Source organism: Gracilinanus agilis, chromosome 1, assembly GCF_016433145.1.
Source record: "Gracilinanus agilis isolate LMUSP501 chromosome 1, AgileGrace, whole genome shotgun sequence".
Taxonomy (NCBI): domain Eukaryota; kingdom Metazoa; phylum Chordata; class Mammalia; order Didelphimorphia; family Didelphidae; genus Gracilinanus; species Gracilinanus agilis.
The window spans coordinates 721161978-721185766 of record NC_058130.1 but is presented as its reverse complement, the minus strand read 5'-3'; the positions used below and the strand labels follow the sequence as shown (position 1 = coordinate 721185766).

The window sequence follows — 23789 nt, the reverse complement described above, 5'->3', positions numbered from 1 at the left end:
TTTTTATCCTTACAAAAAACCCAAGAGGTAGGTGTTATAATTATCTCTATTTTGCGGATGAGAAACAGAGATTGGACAGAGTAAGTATCTGGGGGCAGGATTTGACCTTAGGTCTTCCTGACCTCATGAAATATTAAAGTAAGTTGATGATGATGATGATGATTATGATAGATTAAAAAAACAACACTTAAGTATGGGTTCTAAGGCAGAAGAGAGGTAAGGGCTAGGTAATTGGGGTTAAATGACTTGCCCAGGCTGACATAGCTAGGAAGTGTCTTTGGCCACAATTGAACCCAGGGCCTCTTGTCTTCAGGACTCTCTAAATCAGGGGTCGACAACCTTTTTGGCCATGAAAACCATAAATGCCACATTTTTTAAAGTGTAATTTCGTGAGAGCTGTACAGTGCTCACAGTGCGGTTCCTGTAATAACGACTGAAAAAAAAAATCGACTTTATGGCTCCTGCAGAAAGAGCCATATCTGGCCCTCAAAAGAGCCAGATATGGCTCGAGAGCCATACATTGCCGACCCCTGCTCTAAATGATGAGTACCTAGCAGCCCTTGATGATTGATTCTTCTTGGAGCTATGAAAAGTGAGTCTCAGAAAAGTTAAATGACTTGCCCAGGGTCTTAACCTGAAATGTGAGAGTCAAGCCTCAAACAATGGTCTTTTGACTCACTTGCCACTGGTTTTTTCTCTCTATTACAGTCTGATGGTTCCATTACTTACAAAAGAGGGACTTGTGTGCTAAGATTTTCTCACAAACTGTGCAGAGTTGAGAAATTGATAGTTGGTGGGTGGAGAGCTTTAAAGAGGGATTAGGTTTATTTTGATTAGTATACATGAGCTATTACATTATAGGCAGGCAAAGTGCAGGTCCATAGAAGATAAGCTTTCCTAGCTATCAGACCCATCTCAAATTGAGATGCCCTGCTTCTTTGGTAGTCAAGTCCCTATTACGTCAGGTCTTTAATAGAAGCTAGATAAACACACATAGAGGACTTAAGGACATGTAATTTCTGAGATATCGTCTTCTGAGATTGTATGATAAGAAGTAAGTAAACCATACATTTTCAAAAATAGAGAAATTCATAAAAATGCCTATTTCTGGCAACAGAGCAATTCCCAGTCTCCCTGACGGACTTTTCCTCTCCTTCTCTTTCCTACTGAAAATTCTCTCATAGACTCAATGGCTCCTTCTTCCCAATAATGGCCTGGACTTTTTCATGCTTGAATCCCTCTGTGCCTCTGTTAAACTCCAGAGAGAGCCACTCCTTGTGTGGATGCTCGGTACTATAACTAGCTTGTCGGTCATTTAGGTGGCCTCAGAGGACATGGTTGATGTGTAGGGACTGACCCCAGGTGTGATTGAGATTTCTCTACCAACAATAACAACAATAATGTATTTGAAAAGATGCTTTCAGAGAGGCAACAGAACATGACCCTCATTCCCAGTTATAAAAAACAGTTTCTTTAAACCACTTCATCAATAACTCATAGAATATTAAATATAAATGAATCATAGCAGGATAGTGTCGAGATCATTTCTATTTGAACTTCACCAAAAAAAGATGAGAACAAAATGCATAAAACAACAATAATCCCAGCTGACATTTATGGAATGCTGTAATATTTGCAAAGTGCTTTCTCCATGATCTCATTTGAGCCTGACAACCCCATAAGGTCAGCACCACAGGGAGTGATCATCCCCATTTTTTAGATGAGAAAAGTGAAGCTTACAGAGCTTAAGTGACAAACTCCTCTCAACTCTCTCCAGCCCCTGGTATGGAGCACTTTCCCTCTTCATCTCTGCCTCCTGTCTCCCTGGCTTCCTTCAAGTTCCAACTAAAATCCCATCTTCTCCAGGAAGCCTTTCCTGATCTCTCTTAATTTGAGTGCCTTCGCTTTGTTGATTATCTCCTATTTATCTGGTTTATTATATATAACATAACATAATATAATATTATTATAGCTTGTTTTTACATAGTTGCATATTGTCTCTCATTAGACTGTGAGCTCCCTGAGAGCAGGGACTGTCTTTTGCTTTTCTCTGTGTTCTTAGAACAGCACCTAGCACACATTAGGTGTTTAATGAATAATTATGGACTGACTTGTCCAAAGTCTCAGAGATGGGATTTAAACTGAGGTCTTTATTTAAACTGAGGTCCATCACTATCTCCACTATAATAAGTTATTTCCTGGCTGAAGTTAAATGCAGATTTGGCCTGCACTAGGCAGGTGTTTTGGGTCATGCTCTAGGCTTGGTCCAGGTTAGATGCAGGCTCCAGCGTATACTGGTGTTAAAAGCTAATATTTGGGCTAAACTCAAGCCTATACTGACTTGGAGGGGAGAGGCAGGGCTGAGATCTGAATTAGATTGGTTTCAAAGCTATCCTAGCTGAGGGACTGATTGATGTCTTGGATAGGTTCTGGTAGAATCTTCTTGAGTCTCTGTGGAGGAAGAAACTACTTCTCTTCTCAGCCCAAAGCCCTCACTAGGCTACCCCTGCTCATCTAGACAGGATTCCTGAAGGGACAGACTTACCTGGCTAACCTTCTTTCCTGGACTACGTGGAAGACAGCAACTCTTCCCCCCCTCCCCAGAAGGTAGGGAGCCAGCCTTGGATAAGGATCTCCCAGTCTAGACTGATGTCTCTGGGACACACAAATGAGTTCCCTCCTCACTTGGGACAGGTGAGCTGAGGGATTTGGGTCTGGGTGGAGGTCACAGAGGGAATAATTAGTTTCTGAGTCTTGGGACACCAGATCCCTATAGGTCCTTGTTAAGGATGTTACAAACTATTAAATTTCTACTGTATTCTTTGGGGAGTTGCTTTCTTGGGGATTTCCCACTCTTTTACACTGAGCGTCCTTAAACCTTTCTATGTTGTTTCTCTTCCTCCTCTCCTCCCCACTGCTGCCCCCTGAGCCATGTGTATATTCAGTGAGATACTTGACTGGTTTAGGATTATAGACTGGATACCTGGAAGCCCAATTGATATTTGTGATGGAGTAGAAAGAGTCCTATAACAGAAGGCAGAAGAGCCTGGATTCTAATCTACTTTCTGTGTGTCTTTCCTTGGGCTGTGTGACTTTCCTTGGGCAACTCACTTGATTTCCCCAAGTTTTAGTCACTCTAAAATGAGAGAGGAGAGCTAAATGGTCTCTGAGGTCCCCTTCATATCCTGGCAAGACTATGGATCTTTGAATCCAATTTGAAGTCCTAGCTGTCTTCAGGTATCTGAAAGGTTCTTGTGCTGAAGAGGACTTAGACTAGGAGCAACAGAAGGAAAGTGTAGATAAGGAAATGCTTCCTAAGTCAAAGCCTTTTAAAAGTAGAATAGTTTGCCTTGAAAAGTAGTGGGTTCATCTTCATTGGAGCCTTGCCAGAAAAAGCTGGATGACTACTTGTTACAGTTGTTTGGGAAAGGGTTCATGATGTGGGTAGGTGTTGACCTAGAGGCTCTTTGAGATTCCTTTCAACTTGAGGTCCTCATTCTGATTCTATAACTCTGTGACATACCCAGAAGTCCAGCTATCCTCTAAGATCCTATCTCCCTTTCTTAGCCAAAATCCCAGAAAAAGTTGGCTATACTTATTACCTCTTCTCCTTTAATCCTGTTCAATCCTTGGCAATTTGGCTTCTCATCTAATCACTCAAATAAAACTTCTCTCTCCAAGGTTATTTGCGATTTCTTTTTTTAAAAAGTAAACTTAAAAAAATACCAAATAAAATAAGCATTTCCATATATAAATTAGAAGAGGGCTATACAATATTGTTCAAGTTCAGCTTGATTTTCCTTTTAAATAAAGAACTTAAAGATGTAACTTTCAAAGTTGTTCTACTTGTCTTTGTTTTCTACTGGCTTTCATTCTATTTTTTTCTTCTGTGCATTAAGACAATACTTTTACCTTCTTCCTTCCTTCCTTCCTTCCTTCCTTCCTTCCTTCCTTCCTTCCTTCCCAACCTATCACTAGTCCTGCTCTTTCCCCTGACAACTGGAAAAATAAAATAAAATCAAATCCCTTGTGACAAAGATTTATAGTCAAGCAAAAGAAGCCCCACATTTATCAAGTAAAAAAAAATGTTTCATTTTGCACCTTTCATTAGCACCATTGAATCCATGTCAGGAGATGAGGATAATGCTTCATTATCATTCCTCTGAAAACACAGTTGGTCATTACATTGATCAGAGATCCAAAGTCTTTCAAAGTTTTTTTTCCCCTTTACAATGTTTGTTTTGTATTGTATAAATTGTTTTCTTGGTGTTATTCATTTCATTATGTATCAGTTCATACAAATCTTCACAGGTTTCTCTGAAATATCCTTTTCATCATTTCTGTCAGAACAATAGAATTCTTTTTTTTTTAACCCTTACCTTCTGTCTTAGAATCAACATTGTGTATTAGTTACAAGGCAGAAGGGGGTAAGGGCTAGGCAATGGGAGTTAAGTGACTTGTCTAAGGTCACACAGGAAGTGTCTGAGGTCAGATCTGAAAATCCCATCTCTAGGCTTGAGTCTCAATCCACTGAGCCCCCAACACCTCCCAACAATAGGATTTGATCACACTCATATACCATAATTTGTTCAGCCAGTTCCCAAGGCACTCCTCAGTTTCCAGTTTTTTGTTTCCACAAAAATAGCTGCTATCAATATTTTTGTATGTATTGGTCCTTTTCCTTTTTCTTTGATATCTTTGGGGTCCAGACCTACCTGCAATGGTATAACTTTTTGGGCAATTGCTTTCCTAGAAGGGCTGGCCTAATTTACATTTCTGCTAGCAGAGCATTAATGTGCCTGTTTGCCCTTCAGCATTTGTTATCTTTTTTTTTTTAAGTGAATTTTGCCATGATAGGTGTGAGATGAAATAGCAGCGTATTTTAATTTGCATTTCCATAATTATTGGTGTTGTAGGGGAAGAGAATAAGCATTCATATAGCATCTACTATGTTCTAGGTAGGCACTACACTAAGTGTTTTTTACAAATATCTCATTTGATCCTCACAATAATCATGCAAGATAGGTGCTATTATCATCTCCACTTATTTGAGGAAACTGAGGCATACAGAGATTTAATGACTTTCCTAATATCACACAACTTATAAATATCTAAAACTGGATTCAAATTTTTATATTCTTGACTCCAGGTCTAGTGCTCTATTCACTGTTTTATCAGTTGCCTCCTTTCAAGCATTTAAAATGGCTTTTGATAGCTCTGAAAAGTACCTGTACCTATCCTTTGGCTATTTATTAGTTGGGGAATGCTTCTTATTCTTATAAAATTGAATCTATATCTTATATAGCTTATAAATGAGAACTTTATCAGAGAAATTTGTTGCAAGGATTCTTTTTCTAGTTCTGTAAAGTAATCCTTTGGTAGTTTAATTGGTATTACACTTAATAAGTAAATTAATTTGTAGTATGTAGATCATTTTCATTATATTGGTATGACTCAACCATAAGTGATGAATATTTCTCCAAATATTTATATTTATTTCTTCAAAGAATGTTTTCTAATTGTATTCATACAGTTCCTGGGTACTTATTTATAGTTAGACTCCAAACTATTATACACATTTTCTAGCTACTTTTATACAGGGGAACTAATCAATTCCTTCTGATCTATTTACTACATGGTGAAAAGGAACCTTTTTTCATTATTTATAGAGCCAGTCTGGCTCTCCTGGTTTGAGAAAAGATGAGCTACTGTGGGCTTAGAGGTAGAGAAGGACCTTGGTTTTTGTCTTTCATGAAGATGGCACAAAGCCAAGAGTATGTGTGCTGTTGCTTCTGGTTCTATTGCATTAATTTTTTTCTGGTTTCAATGAAGGTATATTGGAAATAGCTATGACTTCAAGTACTAATAGGTTAAGAGAGTGAGTCACTAGAATTCTGGGAGCAGGAGTTGATGATGGGATTTTTCAGGAATCAGACTATAAGAAGAAAAGTTGGGAGCAATCTATTTCAGCTCAGTCTACAGTGTTAGAGATATGTACTTATCTATCCACCAGGAATGTTGCATTTAGGAGTGAACTTGGGTAGGGCAGATGTTAGTATAAACTACTTTTAAGTTTGAGACCATTCTACTTGACTGTGTTGGTATAGGGGAGAGTGTGGTCTCTGGTGTTGAGAAGGGGAAAGTTTATACAAGTATTTTTTCTCTATTTTCAATGTAAATATCTCTTTGTAAAAACTTAATTGGTGCTAATTGGTTAAGTGACCAGTGATGCTAATCATAGATGATTAACAGTGGAAAGAATATCCCCTAATTGGAGTAGAAAATAAATGCTCTACATGTGGGAAATTTAAGCCTGGCTTGCTCTGGGAAAGTGAGTTCATTGTCCTGTTATACTTTGGATGGAATTTTGATTTCTATCTCTTCCTGCTGGATTTTATTGGTAATATACAGAAATTTGAATGATGTGTGTTTATTTTCTATATTACAAATTTACTGAAGTTATTAAGTGCTTCAATTAGTTTTTTAGTTGAATCTTTAGTTATTTAAATAGAACACCATATCATTAGGGGAAAAACCCCATAGCTTTGTTTCTTCTTTGCCTATGCATAGTCCCTTACTTTCTTTTTCTTATCTTTTTGCTATAGCTAGCATTTCTGTTACTATTTCTGAAGATTGTGATAATAATGGATCACTTTCCTTTATCCCTGATCTTACTGGAAAGAACTCCAGGCTTTTCCTGTTACATATGATGTTGTCTCTTGGTTTTAGATAGGCACTATTTACTCTATCAAGAAAAGGTCTATATTCTTATGCTTCTTCTTCTTTTTTTTTTTAAACAGAAACATATATGGAACTTTTACAAAACTTTCCTGAGCATCTGTTGATATAATCATGTAGCTTTTATTATTTTATTATTGATATAGCCCTTTCTATTTTTAGTCTTCTTTATACTGAATACATAACCTCTCCATAGTACATAATTTTTTCCCCATATGTTGTTGCAGACTCTTTGCTAATATTTTACATTTTGGTTTATAGTTGTTTTCTAAGCTTGTCTAAGTATAAAGACCATATTTATATATTAAAGAAGTACTTTGTTAGGATCTATTTTCCTATTATTTCAAGAAGTTTGCTATTGTCGAGATTAATTTTTCTTTAGATGTTTAATGGAATTCACTTGTAAATCCAAATAGCCTTGGTCCCCCCCACCCTTTTGTGTGCTCAAGTCTTTTCCTGAATTGAGCTATTTAAATTTTCTTTTGTTAATCTAGGTAGTTTACATTTTTGTAAAGATTCATCCATTTAATCTGTATTATAGTTTTGTCGGAATATAACTAGGCAAAATATTTTCTGGTAGTTTCCTTTATTTCATGTTCAATTGTGAATTTTCCTTTTTGGTTCTGACAATTTGGTATTCTTGTTTTGAAATCATAGTAGTTAAAAAATCTATTTTATTAGTTTTTTAAAAAAAGCTGGCTCAGTTTTATTTATTTATTCAATTGTACTTTATATTTCAATTTTGTTCTTCTCTTTGACTTTTAGAATTTAGAATTTGATGTTTAGTTAATTTTTCATTTTTTGCTTTTGTTGAAGAAACATTTAAAATTATTTATTTTTAAAATTAATTTAGAATACTTTCCCCATGGTTACATGATTCATGCTCTTTCTTTCTCCTCCTCCTTATCCCCTCCCATAGCCAAAGAGCAATTCCACTGGGTTTTACATGTATCATTGATCAAGACATATTTCTATATTATTAATATTTGCAATAGAGTGATTGTTTAGAGTCTACATCCCCAATCATATCCCCATCGAACCATGTAATCAAGCAAATGTTTTTCTTCTGTGTTTCTACTCCCACAGTTCTTTTTTTGGATGTGGATAGCTTCTTTCTCATAAGTCCCTCAGAATTGTCCTGGATCCTTGCATTACTGCTAGTACAGAAGTCCATTACTTTTGATTGTGGCACAGTGTATCAGTCTCTGTATACAATGTTCTTTTGGTTCTGCTCCTTTTGCTCTGCATCAGTTCCTAGAGGTTGTTCCAGTTCACATGGAATTCCTCCAGTTCATTATTCCTTTTAGCCCAATAGTATTCCATCACCAACAGATACTACAATTTGTTCAGCCATTCTCCAATCGAAGGGCATCCCCTCATTTTCTGATATTTTGCCACCACAAAGAGCACAGCTATAAATATTTTTGAATATGTCTTTTTCATTATGATCTTAACAAATTTACTCTGCCCCTCTTACATGTCAACAGCTTTTCAGTCTCTTCCCTTTTTGGAGCAGAGAGATCTATCAGTGACAGAAGAACTAAGCCAATGAGACTTATCACTAGGCTAAGTTATGATTGTATAGGTAAACCCCCAAACATAGCTATTCATATGCCCAAATGATAACATTAGACATTGTTTACGTAAAAAAGTGTTTTGCATGTAATTACATGTTTACTGTTGCACATATGAATTATAGCATGCTTAGGTATTAAAATTTTTTGATGTTATGCTCATTTAATAATAATAATAATAGATGACATTTGTATTGTGCTTACTATGTGTCAGGCACTGGGCTACGTACTTTAAAATTATCATCTCGTTTGATCGTCATGTTAATCCTGGGAGGTTTGTACTGTTATTGTCATGAACTGAGTATGAAATCCCTCCCAGGAAATCATGTCATTCCTTTCTGCTCAAAATCCTTCAGGGGTTCCTCATTGTCTTTAGGATAAACTACACTTGTAAATTCAAGAGTTTCAGACCAAGGAAAGAATGTAAACCAAGTCCTAAAGCCATTGGAATGAGACTCTCCTCATTATTAGCTGAGCTTACATGAATGGCAGGGTAGAGATAGCAACCGTAGGACAGAGAGAGAGAGAGAGAGAGAGAGAGAGAGAGAGAGAGAGAGAGAGAGAGAGAGAGAGGATATTTTCAGTTTTTTCAAGTCTCTTGAAATCTCTCCAAATCTCTTAGAGTTCCTTCAGGTCTTTTTAGGCTTGGGTACTGCTGGCTTCCAGCTTTCAGAGAGAAGATGGATGATGCAAATCCCACCTCAGGTTGCTGAAAGGAAAATAAGATTTTGGGAAGAAGCAACATGAGAAGATCTGGAAGTCTCTCTCATGTCTCTGTCCCCAGCTTGCTGCACCAGAGACTTCAGGGAATTTCCCCTTGGATGAGAGCTGAAATTCTCTCTTTTGGTTGAGCTGAGATATATCAAACCCAACGGGAGAGTTTCTTTACTCTGTATTGTCTGGTATATGTTCTCCTATGTCTACTTTCTCTGATATCTGTTTCAGATATAATTCTATCTCAGTACCCCATCTTTCTCTGAAAAGCAGAGGGATCAAACTTCTAACCCCAACCTCCTGCTTCCCTTCCTAGTAGACAATCAAGTCTTTTTGGAGAAGGGTAGGAGGATAAAGATATCTAAGCTGGTCTCCTTCAAGCCATACAAGGACAAGCCTATACATCATGTGGGTAGAGTTGGTGAGATATGGAAACTAAAGTGATCTTTAGTTTAGTCTTTTCTGCTCTTGATAAATCTGCCTAGTCTCTCACACAGACACAGAGTATTCATTGCCACCAGTGAAGAAAGTCCCATAGCAATAGGCTTTGGGACTTGGATTACATGTGTAGTTTATCCTAAAGACAATGAGGAGGATTTTGAGAAGAAAGGAATGACATGATTTTCTGGGAGGGATTCCATATTCAGTTCTATGGAGCATTCCAAGCTTATGTGTTCAAATAAACCATTACTTGAACAAAGACACATACTTATCGACTTACTTTCTTTTTTTTATAAAGATATTTTCTTTTCTTTCTTTTTAAAATTTCCTACCTTCTATGTTAGAATCAATACAGTGTATTGGTTCCAAGGCAGAAGAGTGGTAAGGTCTAAGCAATGAGAGTTAAATGATTTGCCCTGGGTTACCCTGCTAGGAAGTATTTCAGACCAGTTTTGAATCCAGGACCTCCTGAGTCTAGGCCTAGCTCTCAAACCACTGACCTACCTAGCAGCCCTAGACTCATTCTCTTTCACAGTAGCCCATTCCATTTTTGGAATTCTTCATACTGAACTGAAATCTACTTGTTTGTAACTTCTATTTACTAGAGTTAGTTCTTTTAGAATTTTTAGTCCAAATCATGGCAGTTTTCAAAAGAAAAAAGAAAAATGTCAATCTTATTGCATAAGTAGAAGGAGAAAACTGCCCAAATATAGTCATTGTTTAGATAAAATGAAGAGTAACAAGTACAACCTGAGAATATTGGTGGAGAAAGCCAATAATTCAAGGGAAATGATATCTAAGACGAGGAAAAACAATTAAGACTGGGATCTCAGATGTCAATATGTAAATGGTTAAAGAAGGAACAGCAAACAAGGTTGACTAAAGAACCAATATAATATAATGGAAAGAGTTGGCAATGGATTCAGATAACCTGGGTTCAAATACTGCCTCTGTCATGTACTATTTGTGAGCTTGGGCAAGTCAATCTCTTTGAGACTCATTTTCCTCATCAGTAAAATGAAGGATTTGGAGTAGTTGACTTTTCTAAATCTATGACCCTATAATACAAGGAGTTAAATTCTGTTCCTTTTATCCAATATTGTTAGCTTTTTAAATGATGTATACTCTTCCATAGTCATAGTCAAGTTAAGTCACATTCCAACAAGTTTGGAGATCCTTATGAAGCTGAATTGACCTTTTTGTATCTGTAAATATCTATAGTTCGCTCCATTAGAGCTATGTCTCCTTTTTGCACAGTTCTTTTTTTTTTCTTACCAGAATTATCTGTATTTATATAGAGTTTTGTTCTTGAGAGTTTTTTCTTCTTTCTTGATCTAATTTTCCCAACAAGGATCCAAATACTTACCTGGCACCACTCTCTTATCTATCACAAACTCTAAGATGAGGTAATCATTTCTTGACAAGATTGCCATCATTTCTGCTTTGTCAATCAGTTTCTTAGTGGTTAGAAGCAGACCCAGAACTTGCCATAAATAAAGCTGATTTGATGAGGAAAAAAAAGGAAGAAGTATTTAAAGAGACTGATGTAGCTGAAAAAATACTGAATAATGAAGTCAGGACTGAAACTGTGGTGATTAATGGACCAGAGTCAACCTGGAGGCATATCTCTAATGCAATGCCCCAGGGATCTTACAGAACTAGGGAGCCTTGTGGAAAGAGCAAGAAAGTTAATTCCTGGAGACATGGAAGAAGGAACAAGAAGTCCACTTCTAATACCACAGGACAAAATGATCCTGGAAAACTGTAGCTTGGCAAGGGAATCCTAGAGGCTATCACAGTACTATAAGGGGGAAAAGGGGTTTTTGGTTGAATAGTAAAAGGTTGGTCGCCAGGGGATTAAACAATTATCAATCCCCAATTAAGAATAACCTCAAGTCAAAATGACTTTTATGGAAATTTATTTACAAAATACAGGAGAGAGTGGAAGTAGAAAGATGAGAAGAGGTTTATATTTAAGTCTGGGCTTTACTCCAACAGGGCTCCAGAGGCCCAGCCAGAGCCTAAAAGTCAATTAACAAGGGTTTTAGCCACAAGGGCTTCTCCCAATCAAGGAAGCCTCCTGGAGGCTAGTACCTCCTGGGAGGTTAAAGGAGTCAGCCTTCTTCACTCACCACGTGTAGTTCTAAGAGAGAGATTTAAAAGCAGTCTCACCAAGGTCTCAGGGTCCCAGGTCCAGCACTCCTCCAGGTCCCAGCAATGAACAAGAAGCCCTCCTTCAGGTCCTTTTCATGAACCAGAAGAGAGTCTGGCTCACTCAACTCTCTCTTTTTAAAGGGGCCTCTTTTGCATCACTTCCCATGCCTTCCTCTTAGTTTGCCTGTCCAATCACAACAGATGCTTTTCTTAGGACTGCCCAGGAGGCAGTCAGTAAATTCTGATTTGTCTCTCATTCTAACACATGTGGGTTATAGACCTCCCAACTTGTGAGTTAAGTAGAGATGCTTTCATCTTTGGTGATTAAATCTAAAGATGGGCAGAGTAGATTTAATCTCATTATCACAATCCCCCCCTGTGATCATTTGGGAGACTCATCTTCCCAATTGATCATTTGACGTAATCATCTTGTACTCCTAAAATTCTTCTAACTACAATAGTTAGAGATAAGAGGTAAATAGAAGAGCTAGAGAGAGCAAAACCAATGTTTTGCTAGGCACATTGACAAAAAAGCCAAGTAGGGGGCAATCCCCTTTGGCATAAGAGTTTACAATTCAAAATAATTGTGTTCAGTCCCTTCAAGTTCAATTAGTGGCACCCCAAAGTTTATTTTGGATTGTCTTGATTCAGTGTAGATTTCTGCAGGCATCTTTTCTGGATCATTTTGATTCAGTGTAGGTTTCTGCAGACATCTTTCTCCAAATAGTCCATTTTCTGGTTTCAAAGCATTAGCAGGCTTCTTTTTCTGAAAAATTTTCTTGAAGGAAATTTTAAATCTTGGATTTTTCTAAAATACAATACTCAGTACTTATAGCCTTCCATTTATTTGGGAAGCGATTCTCTCCTCCCCATCTCAATCTTAGAATAGCTTATCTTTTTAGTACAGTCAGAAAGGTTTTTCCTATATATTTCCTCCTCTTTTCTCACACAGCCACCACTCTTAAATAAGGCTATAGTCACCACTTGCCTGGATTTATTGCAATAACTTTTGGATTTATCTCCCTGTCTCAAATTTTCCCCCTAGTTCAAATCATTGTCTACTCAGTTGTCAAAGTGATTTTCCTAAAGCTCTGATCTGACTATGCCACTCCTTTCTCTTCTCTTTCCGTTCTCCACACTCACTCAATAAATTCTAATAACTGCCATTACTTACAGAATGAAATACTTTAAAATGCTCTGTTTGGCATTTAAAGCCCCATACAACTTAACTCCTTCCAACATTCCAGTCTTCTTACATTTTATTCCATCTATATACTCTGTGATCCAGCAACACTGGCCTTCTTGCTTTTCTTTGCATATGTGTCTTTACATTCTGTTTTGCTTCCATTTTCTGCAGACTTCTGGTCCTTGCCATCTGCCTTATAGCTGTGCCCTTAGAACTCTGGGGACTTTCTATCCACTTTACAGCTGAACTTTCTTTTATGTGTTTTCCTCTGCCTTTCTCTCCTGTCTTCATCCCCCTCCTATTAAAGTGTAAGCTCCTCTAGAGCAGGGACTGTCTAACTATTTTTGCTTGTATTTCCACTGGGGTGTATGGAGTATTCAGGGAGGACCAGCATATCTGGCATGAGGGCTTGCTGAGACTTTTTTTTTAAGCCCTTACCTTTCATCTTAGAACTGATGGTCTTGTGTTAGAACTGATACTATGTATTGGTTCCAAGGCAGAAGAGCAGTAAGGACTAGACAGTGGGAGTGACTTGCCCAAGGTCACATAGCTAGTCTGAGGCCACATTTGAACCCAAGACCTTCTGTTTCCAGGCCTGGCTCTCAATCCACTGAACCAACCAATTGTTCCTTGCTGAAACCTATTCAGGGATGCTCATTTACCTTTGGTATCCACCTTGTACCCAGTTCTAATTTGTGGTTGCAAGAATCCGCATGTAAGTAGCATGCCCAGTGGCCACATCTTGGTAAAACTATTTTGGCATATGAGCTAAATCAGATTAAGGGTAGCCAACAGGACTCAGATCCAAGAGTTAGGTGAATTATGGGGATGTCTGTTCCAAGCACATGAAGAAGACTTCTCTTGATAGAATGGGCAGGTGAGAATAATTTGTTACCAAAATCATGAAAGTGGCTGAAGCTGGTGCTATAGAACATTTAGAGCTTGATCAGACATGGAAGACCCCAAGGTCATCATCCACTGCATCCTGAGCCATCATCAGTCATCTTGACTTTTGTCTTGTGACTTGGACTTCAATGATTCTGGAAGAGAGAATGAGGCTGGAAACTTTGTGCAACTCTGCCTCACTTAAATCCAGTTCATGAACAAGAGAGCAAGTGAAGGCACTACCCTGTGATGTCATTGGTCCTCTTCAAAATTGAAGGAAAGGATGAACAACACCCCGATGCTTGACACATAGTAAGTACTTAATAAGTACCTTTCTATCCATTCATTCATTTATCCTCTGGGCCTTAATTTCCTTACCTATAATGAAAGTGTTTGGGTGAGCTCATTTCTGAGGTCTTTTCTAAGTCTTACATTTAATGTTTTAAAGTCTTTTCTACGTCTGTTAGGTTATCTTCTTTTTTTCTCAGATGCTTCACATTGACCATTCTAGGCTCTAAGGTCCACCAAGTCTGCATATTCTGTATTTTATGTCCTAAGACAGTGCTGTGCAAATTTTTGAGCTTGATGTGTCAAAATTCGCCAAAAAAATAGACATAACTTGGTGTGTGTGTCACTTCAAGAAAAAAAGCATTATTTCACGATATTTATAGTTTAAATAACAAAAATGCTTAATTGTAGTATTTGATAAACCAAAATAGGTAAATTAATATAGATAGAATTGTTATCAATAGTGCACAGAGTGTCTACACTACACTACAGCGAATGTTTCATCCTTGGCATGCAGTCCCATACTTCTCTGTATGCAGTTGCATGAGGCTGTATGTCATCGAAAATGGCTACCTGTGTTGGTGCTGACACGCCTATCATAGGTTTGCCATCACCATCCTGAGATCTTAATGCATTCTGACATTCTGAGCCTTTGGGCTCTAAAACTGGGATTCTAGAATTCTTTGTGAACAATTCTTCATCCCAGGTGTTAATCCCTTTATGTCATTTAACCAGCAGCTTTGTTAGAGCTGTTCTTGCCCTGGAGGCATCTGAGTGTTTTTTGCAGACTTACATCTCCACTGAAGCCACAATGACTCACCACTTGTCCAGAAGATCACTTACACTTCCCTGGAGGAGACCCAAGTACCAGGAGCATTTTGAGAGCTATATTGTGGGTAGGACAATGAAGAATGTGTCTCTGCAAAGAAAATATTCCTGGATTTCTCATTCCCCAAGAAAAAACAGTTTTCTAGCTTTGGTGGCTACTACATTTCTCTGCCAGGGAAGGGGGCAGTGGGAAGAACTCTATGTAGGAATCTCAACATAATCTGCCACCAGTGGATGCTACAACTTCAAGGGTCCAATTGCTTCTTGACCATTGACACCTATAGTTCTGGGGGTGGGGGTGGGGAGAGCTAATCATTTGCAACTCTCTCATAAGCTAAAATCCTTGTTCCAAAGATAATGAGTATGTTTTGGGAGTTAACTTTTCTTGGTATTTCCAAAGAATTCCTTTCCATCTGAAACTGGCTCCAAAAAAACAAAAAACAAACAACAAACAAAACAACAAAACAACAGATGATTAATAGATTGATATCAGCATGGAGAGAGTTAGAGTGGAGTGTGCTTGGATTCTTTTGTCCTATTCAAAATAGGATCATTCGATTTAGAGCTAGAATAGACTTTAGAGTTCAGTTTGTAGAGTCATTTCTGTCTCCCATTTCACAGCTGAGGAAAGTGAGCTAATTTTCCTAAAGTTATTATGTAGGGTAGCAAATGGTAAGACTGTTACTTGAACCTAGGTCCTCTAACTTTAAATCCATCTATCTTCCTAGAACCTCATGAGACTTAGATGAAGTCTTTCATGGGTCCTAATCACATTTATAGATAATTTGAAATAAATACCACATTTTGGAAGACAGGAGCAGTTACAGAAATATTTTGACAAGCTAGAAAGACAGGCTAATAGGATAATATGAAATTTAATGAGGATAGATATAAAGTCCTATGCTTGCATCCAAAAAATCAATTGCTCAAAAACAAGATGTGGGAAATGTGTCTCAGCAGTTAACTAATGTGTAAAAGATGATGTTTTATTGGTTTGCCTGCTGAATATGAGCCAGCATTTTTATTAATCATGTGACCTTGTTGCTAAACATGATGAATATTAAATAACATCATAAAAATGAAAATGATATCAACATATCAGGAAAGATTCATTGTTATTATGAATTACCCTTGAGTCAGTTGTTTGTGCAGTCTGTCCCAATTGGTCAGAATAAAGGTGAGGCAGCTAAGAAGGATAGATGATAGAGTGCTGAGCCTGAAGTCCTAAAGAAGACCTAAATTCAAATTCAGCCTCAGTTACCTACTAACTGTGTAACTCTGAGCAAGTCACAACTTCTGTTTGCTCCTTTGGAAAATGAGTATAATGCGAGTATCTATCTGCTAGGACAGAGTACTTTGCAAATTTTAAAATGTTATATAAATACTAGTTATTATTATTATTGGATCAGAATGAGTAAAAAGCTAGAAAGGATAATGAATAAAAGATGTAGTCATCCATTTCAAAAGATATGCAATTAAATCTACTATTTAAATAAATTAATTGATTAAATTGTAAATTCCTTGATCGAAGGGACTGTCTTTTGCTGTGTGTGTGTGTGTGTGTCTGCAGACTGGCACATAGGAGGTACTTAAAAATGTATTTTTTTATTGGCTGATAATGACAAATGAGAAATAGATAGTAGAAGTGACACTGACATAGATTATAGTTAATGTCATTAGTGAAGTTTCACTAATTAAAATGCTACCAAAAAAGGATAATAAGAACATAGAAACCACCTTAGTCAGCAAACACTTGACATTTGCCAAGAGAAGAGAGATGACTTCCAAAGATGACTTCCACACTTAGAATATTAGCTCATTTGTAAAATCTTATGAGGAAGGATAAAAAAAATCAATAAGCTTTTATTTAGTGCTCACTACTTCTATATGCCAGGCACAGGGGATAAGGATTGATCCTTTGTTTTCCTTAATATAGGAATAGAGGTGGAGATGCTCCCCTTTCCAATACAAGCCAAGACCTTCTCTGAGACTTTTAGTCTTGAGCTTCCCATAACATTGAGAGTAAATGACTTGCCCAGGGTCATACAGCCAGTATTGGAGGTCTTGACAAAGCTGAGCTTTTCTGGCATCAAGGCTGATTTATATCTATTATCCAAATGTTCTCTAAAGGAAGAAAGAAAGAAAGAAAGAAAGAAAGAAAGAAAGAGAAAGAAAGAAAAAGAATAAAAGGAAGAGAGAAAGAAAGAAAAAAGAAAGGAAAGAAAAAAATTATAATATCTAATATTCCCAGACAATCTCCTACCCAAGTACTAGCCAAGCCTGTTCCTACTTGGCTTTGGAGACCAGATGAGATTGACTCCCTTAAGCTCAGATCTGATCATGCCACTCCCCCTCTAGGAGAGGCAGATACTTGGTAGGGAGGAAGGTGTGTATCTACAGTCTTGTGGCTGCAGAATTATTTGGGCTTTAGTTTGTTGTGTTGCTTGGTGGGGTCTAGACTAAGTTCAGCATCAATATGGGGAGCTGCAGGGAATGGTAGACCACAAAGTTGCCTAAAGACGAATGACTGTCCAGATCAGAAATGAAGCAGGCACTAGGGATACAGGGACAAAGAATGAAACAAACTCTGTTCTCAAGGAGCTTCCATTCTGACTGGGAGACAACACGTACACATACAAGTAGATACAGACCAAATACCAAATAAATAGAAGATAGTGAAACAGGATGGCTTAGGGATGGAGGGCACTATAGAGTTATGAGTATTTGCAAGATTTATAGAGAAAGTGCTACTTGAGTTGGATCTTGAAGGAAATAAGGTTAAAAACTAAAAAAATAAAAACCCCTTACCTTCCATATTAGAATCAATATTGTGTATTGATTCCAAGGCAGAGGAGTGATAAGAACTAGGCAATGGGGGTCAAGTGATACAGTTCGGAAGTATCTGAGGCCACATTTGAACCCAGGACCTCTCATCTCTAGGTCTGGCTATCAATCCTTGAAGCCACCTACCTGTCCTGGAAATAAGGGATTTTTACAAGGCAGAGATGAGGATGATATTTGTTCTTGGCATGGGAGACAGCCAGGATAAAGGCAAGGAGATGGGATATGGAGTGTTGGGTACAAGATACAGCAAAAAAAGTCAGGTCTATAGAGTATAAGAAGGAGACTAATTAATATTAAAGCTGAAAAGGTTGGGGTCATGTTATAAGGAACTTTAAATGCCCAACAGAGGAAGCACTTATTAAGTAACTACCAAATACCAAACGCTGTGCTGAGAGCTTTACAAATGTTATTTTATTTGATCCTCCCAACAATCCTGGGAGGTAGATACTATTATTATTCCCATTTTGTAATTGAGGAAAATGAGACAAATAGAGGTTGTAACTTGCCCACAGTCAACAGTAGAAGCAGAATTTGAACTCAGGTCTTTCTGACTCTAGGGCCAGTGCTCTATCCACTGAACTGCCTATCTGCCTCTCCTAGCAGGGGAGTGACAGGATCAGACCTGAGCTTAAAGAAAGTCATTTTGGCAGCTGTGCAAAGTATGTGTTGGAAAGAGAATAGACCTGGGGCAGAACTGCCAGTTTGGAGATTACTGTTTCACTTGAGAGGAAATGAGAGCCTGAGCTAAGATGATAGTTATGTGAGTAGTGAAAAGTCAGATATGAGAAATGTTATGATGTAGAAATGATGAAATCTGGCAATTCTTTTTGGATGCATAGGATGAAGGAGAGTGAGGATGATACCAAAGGTACAAATTTTAGTGCCCAGAAGGATGGCAATGCCCTCCAGGGAAGTTTGGAAGAGCGATGGGGTTATAGTGAAAGTTTCACCCAGTGTTGAGTCCAATATTGAGTCATTTAATGAAAGCGTTTAATGAAATCATTACTGCTCTAGAAATAAGCTATCATCTTCACTATTATTAATAGCATGCACACAGGAAACAATTCAAGAGAGCATAGAAGCCAGCGTATAATGCTGCGTGTATGGGACAGACTGTGTATTATGTCAGAAGAGGCAAGATCACCATGCACTGGAGCAATCAGGAAAGGCTCTGAGGAGGTAGGGCCTGAGCTGGGTCTTGGAAGATAGATAATTCTTCTCAAGGAGCATTTATCAGACACCTGATGTGTGCCAGGCTCTGTGCTAGGCACCGGGGGCACAAAGACAAAAAAGGAAAAGTCTTTGCCCTTGAGGAGGTTACATTTTCCTATGGAGTTCCAGTATGCTCACAGAAGCAACCAGCCTACTTGACTTGGGGTATGGGGGTGGAGAGCAGAAATGTGGTGGTTGGGGAGGCAGAGAGAAGAAGTAACTGTGATGTGGAGGGGTAAAGAGATCAGCCTAATTGAAGCAGAGGTGGGGAAATAAGGTTGCAGATGGAGTATAGGATCAGACTGTGGAAAGTGTTGAATGCCAGATAGGAGTTTGACTTGATAAATGCCATGCTTTAGGAAGATGAATCCATTCTGATGCTTTTCTGTAGCGAAAGGGTGACTCTGGGTACTTGAAGGCTGTGTCATTTGGCCACGAACTGGAGAGGGTCTATAAGCATAGGCCAGTGATGGTCAGCCTAATTAAGACCAATGGAGTACCGGAGGCTAAGATCCCTCATCCAAGATCCCTCCCATTATTGCAGATACAACAGTTTTCGGAGAGTGCTATCAACTTCAGGATTCACTTTCCTAGGCTTGCCTCCTATCATCAGTTCAGCATCAGCCATGCGCCGAGTCACCTGTATGGACATGGGAATTCAAGGTGAGCCTCAGGGTCTTTTGTTGGTCTTGTTGGGGAGTGGCCATTTCTAGGGCTGTTAGCACGACTTCTACTCAAGTAAGATCCTGGGAATGTCAGAGGCACCCACAGTGTACATAATGGGGGGGGGATGGTAAAGGCAATCTTCCTGGTGGTTGCCTTGTCCCTAAACCCCTCAGGGTGGTCCTGGCCTAGACTACCATGAAGGGGGCTTCTGCTTTATAGGAGGGAGAGATGGCAGCAGAGGTAGGGGAGAGACTAGGGTTTATGAAGAGAGAGCTACCTGAGTCTGTCTGCCAGGGAAAGTCATTAGCTGAAAGACGGTGCCTGGTTTGTCTGGGTTCTGAGGTAGGGAGAGGAGAGGAGGAATAGGGAGGAAGAGAGAGAAAGGAAGGAAGAAGAGAGAAGGGAGGAAGAAAGGGAGAGGGAAAGGAAAAGAAGAGAAGAAAGAAAAGAAGAAAAAGAATGAAAAAATTAAAGGGAGGAGGAAGACAGAAGGAGGTTGAATTAACCAGTCAACACGCATTTATTAAACATGTGCTAGGAGGTACCAGAGATTCAAAGACAAAAAGGGGATAATTCCTCAGGGAACTTATATTCTACAATAGGAGGATTGGGTATCTTCAAAGATGTCTAAATAGATAATTACACAATGATTTGAGCTAGGGACACTAAGCAGAGAGAGTTCTCTTGAAGGAGGAGGTGAGTTTGAAAAGGAGCTAGCTTCTAGAGGTAGAAGTGAGATGGGAGAAAAGCCCATGTGAATGTACCAAGGAAGGATGTAGGCTTTCAAATATAGGGAATGATAGGGTAGAGTAATCTGGTTAGAGCTTCAAGTCGTTGAAGGGAAATCATGCGTAATCCACCTTGAAAAATAGGTTGGAGCCTGATTATAAAAGGTTTTAAATTCGAAATTGAGGAGTCTGCCCTCTATTTGGTTATCCATTAGTTGTTTTCAGCTCTGATTCTTTATGACTGCTTCTGAGGTTTCTTGGCAAAGAAACTGGAGTGGTTTGCCATTTCCTTCTCCAATTCATTTGACAGATGAGGGAACAAAGGCAACGGAAGTTAAATAACTTGCCCAGAATCACACAAGTGTCTGAGGCTGGATTTGAAGTCGGGACTTCCTGACTTCAGGCTAGCACTTTATCCACCTAACTACCCACTGTGCTCTATTCTAAAGGCAAAAGGGAGCCACCAAAGTCCCCTCTATTTGTCCAGTGCTCTTCCATGTTACTTCCCAACATTTACCCTTTGATCTAGTGACACAGTATCACTGGCCTCCTGGCTCTTTCATGAGTAAGACACTATCTCTTGGCTTCGGGCATTTTCTCTCTGACTGTGTCCCATGTCTGGAATACTTTTCCCTCCACTCCAACTATTGACTTCCCTGGATTTATTTAAGTCCCAGATATAATCCCACCTTCTACATGAAACCTTTCCCAACTCCTCTTAATTTTAGTGCTTTCCTTCTGTTAATTATTTCTATTTATCCTGTATGGAGCTAACTTTGTATATATTTGTTTGCATGTTGTCTCCCTGAGTAGATTGTGAGCTCTTTGAAGGCAGGGGCTGTCTTTTGTCTTTTTTTTCTTTTATCCCCAGGGCTTAGCACAGTGCCTAGCACATAACAGGCACTTAAAATATTTATGAGTTGGATTGATTGAATTCTTGAACAGTGGCCTGACATGGCTGGATGCTTTTGGATATCAAGATGAAGGAGAGGAAGGGAAGGTTCGAGTTGGAGGGGATAGAGGTTGGGGAGGAAAGAACTGAAGACTGAGGACATGGATGAATTCTTACAAGGAGGGAAATAGAGTTGGGAAAGCTATGCATTCATGGGACCATAGCATTTATAGTTGAATGTCAGAGAGCATATCTACTGTAGTATCTCCATTTTAGAGATGAGTAAATTGAGGACCGAAAATGTAAAGTGACTTGCCCAAGGTCATATAGCTAGAAGTTACATAATTGGGATCTGAGGTTCAGCTCTAGTGCTCTTTCTTATTTCCTTTTTTTTCTTTCTCCCATCCTCCTCTGTCCTGCATCCCATTCTTTTTCATGTTCCCTACCCTCAGAGGGACAGGATTTCTGGTTTGAAAGACAAAAGTCCTGTAGGAAGGAAAGCTTTGGGATTCATCCATTCCTCTGCCTCTCACCTCAGTCAGGAGATCCAGGATGTTGCCTTTCATGTTAGCAAACACATCTGTCAAAGTCTGGATGAAAAAGGAACCATCCTCTTCATGCCGGTAGGCAATGTACCCTGGGAAAGCCAAGAAGACCATTTGTATTATAAGCAGGCACAAGCCCTTGAAAGGGGATTGTATGAGGGAGATATTGGATCTTAGAGGGAAAATATAGAGGAACAATAGAATTGTCCTTGATTGGAGGAAAGGGTCATGGGGAGGAAGTTGGGGAGGCACAGGAGAGCCATAAAGGAAGAAATGGGAAAGACTATGGATAGGGATGGTAGGGAAGGAGCATCTCCAGGGAGCAGATGGGCAATCCCTACCTTCCACTGTGGCATAGACATGCAGACTATCTGAGAAAGTTGGGAGTTTGGGAGGTCGTTCTGTTGTCAAGAGGACATCCCCTCCAGTCGAATTTGGCTTCACCACTTCACCAGCATCTTTCTGATCTAAAAAGTACAGGTGGAGACATGATTTTCAGAACAGAGAGTGAGGTAGGAAAACATTTCAGTCCTAATAGGGCTCAATTATGTGAGAATACCTGAGAATAGGGAAAGTAGGATATGAGGACAAATGCTGGGTTTGGGGTTGTGCTGGGTCATGTGGGTTGGACTTTGCCTTCTCTGGATTCTAGGATCTGAACTAAGCTGGATTCTGAGAGCAGAGATTTCTAAAATGTCTAGGTTCTGAATCTGGGCTCTTAGCTATGGGCACTGGACTCTTTGGGTTCTGGGCACTGGGTTGGTTCTGTTGAACTCTTTGCTATGCTGAGCCCCAAGCTCTGGACTTCATGCTGAGCTGAGCAGGTTAGAGAGATCCTGTCACTGCCTCCTCTTCCTCCTTCTCCTCCTCCTCCTTTTCATCATTTTTTCCTCTGCTTACCTCCTCTGCAGGCTTGTACAATGAACACCTTGGGCTTGCCCCGAAGGGCCCGGCAGTTCTTGTTGGTGAGCATACAAAAGAGTTCCTCCAGTCGAATGGTATTGCCATCAACCCCTTGCAGTATGCCTTCCTCGCCATGGGCCATGAGCACCACAAAGCAGCAGCTCACTGGGTCTTTCATCTGGTCCATGTCATCTCTGAACTTTTCTAGCTCCTCCCAGAAACCCTGTCAGAGGATACTCAAGTCTAGGGGTCTTGCCTGAGACAGGGCCAGAGAGTTAAGGGGCTATGGTAGCTCAGAAGCCATCCAAATGAGTGTCTGAGGAAGGGAGAAGAGGAATCTAGAACCTCGTCCCCCCTTTCCCCCGTTCTCCTGGGCTGGGACCATCTCTCACCAGAACCTTTGGGGAAGGGAGGTGTTGGGAATGGTGCCATACCTTAGCTGGAAGATTCCTCTTCACTGTGTTCTTAAAGTCCAGGGTCTTGAACATCTTCTCTAGGGCTTGCACATCAGTCTCTGATCCTGCTCGGTTCTTGGTGATACACAGGGTCAGAGCCAGACGTGCATCTGACATGTCATAAGCATCCTAGGGCCCAGACCAGGTCAGGAGTCAAGGGCACAATAGGCCCAGGAACCTTTTCCCTCCTGGGCTGAATGATTGGCTTTGCCTTCATCTCCACTCCCCATCCTCAGTGAGATTCCTCCTTCCTTCCCATCTCTCCACCACATCCCCCAGGTCCTCCCCACCACCAACCTCATTTTATGAGCTATTACTTGTTGACTTGTCCATTCTTACACCCTGAATGAACCCACCTGATCTGAAGTATACTCGGACTTGGAGCTCATGTCTCTTCTCACTCTTGTCCTTGGCTTTAGGCTGGATCTTGAAGGAAAAAGCAAGGGAGTGGAGCTGGCACAGAGGAATCGGGGGAAGTTACAGATATAGGGTACAGAGACTGGAAATGTTTCCCATTGCACTCAACAGGGAAATTGAGTCGATGTGAAAGTCTTTTTCTCCTCTTTAAAAAATTATTAAAATGTTTAATTTTCTCTTTTGAGGAGAGATCATGTACAGTGTAATGGGGAGGGCACAGGGCTCAGAGTCAAGAACCCAGTGATGCCAGATTTTGTGTGTGATTTTAGGCAAATCCTTTCATTTCTCTCGTCTTCAGTTCACTCATCTGTCTGAAACA

At 39.5% G+C, this 23789-nt stretch overlaps 1 protein-coding gene across 1 annotated transcript; it reads right to left on the bottom strand.

The window, feature by feature from the left end:
* Nucleotides 1-19399: 19399 nt before the first annotated feature.
* CASP14 (caspase 14) lies at nucleotides 19400-23442 on the bottom strand. Its single transcript, XM_044658549.1, has 6 exons — nucleotides 23410-23442; nucleotides 23033-23182; nucleotides 22596-22821; nucleotides 22037-22162; nucleotides 21684-21787; nucleotides 19400-19504 (listed from the first exon to the last, which is right to left on the bottom strand). Exons 1-6 carry the CDS (start codon nucleotides 23440-23442, stop codon nucleotides 19400-19402), a joined length of 744 nt encoding a protein of 247 aa, XP_044514484.1.
* Nucleotides 23443-23789: the final 347 nt, after the last annotated feature.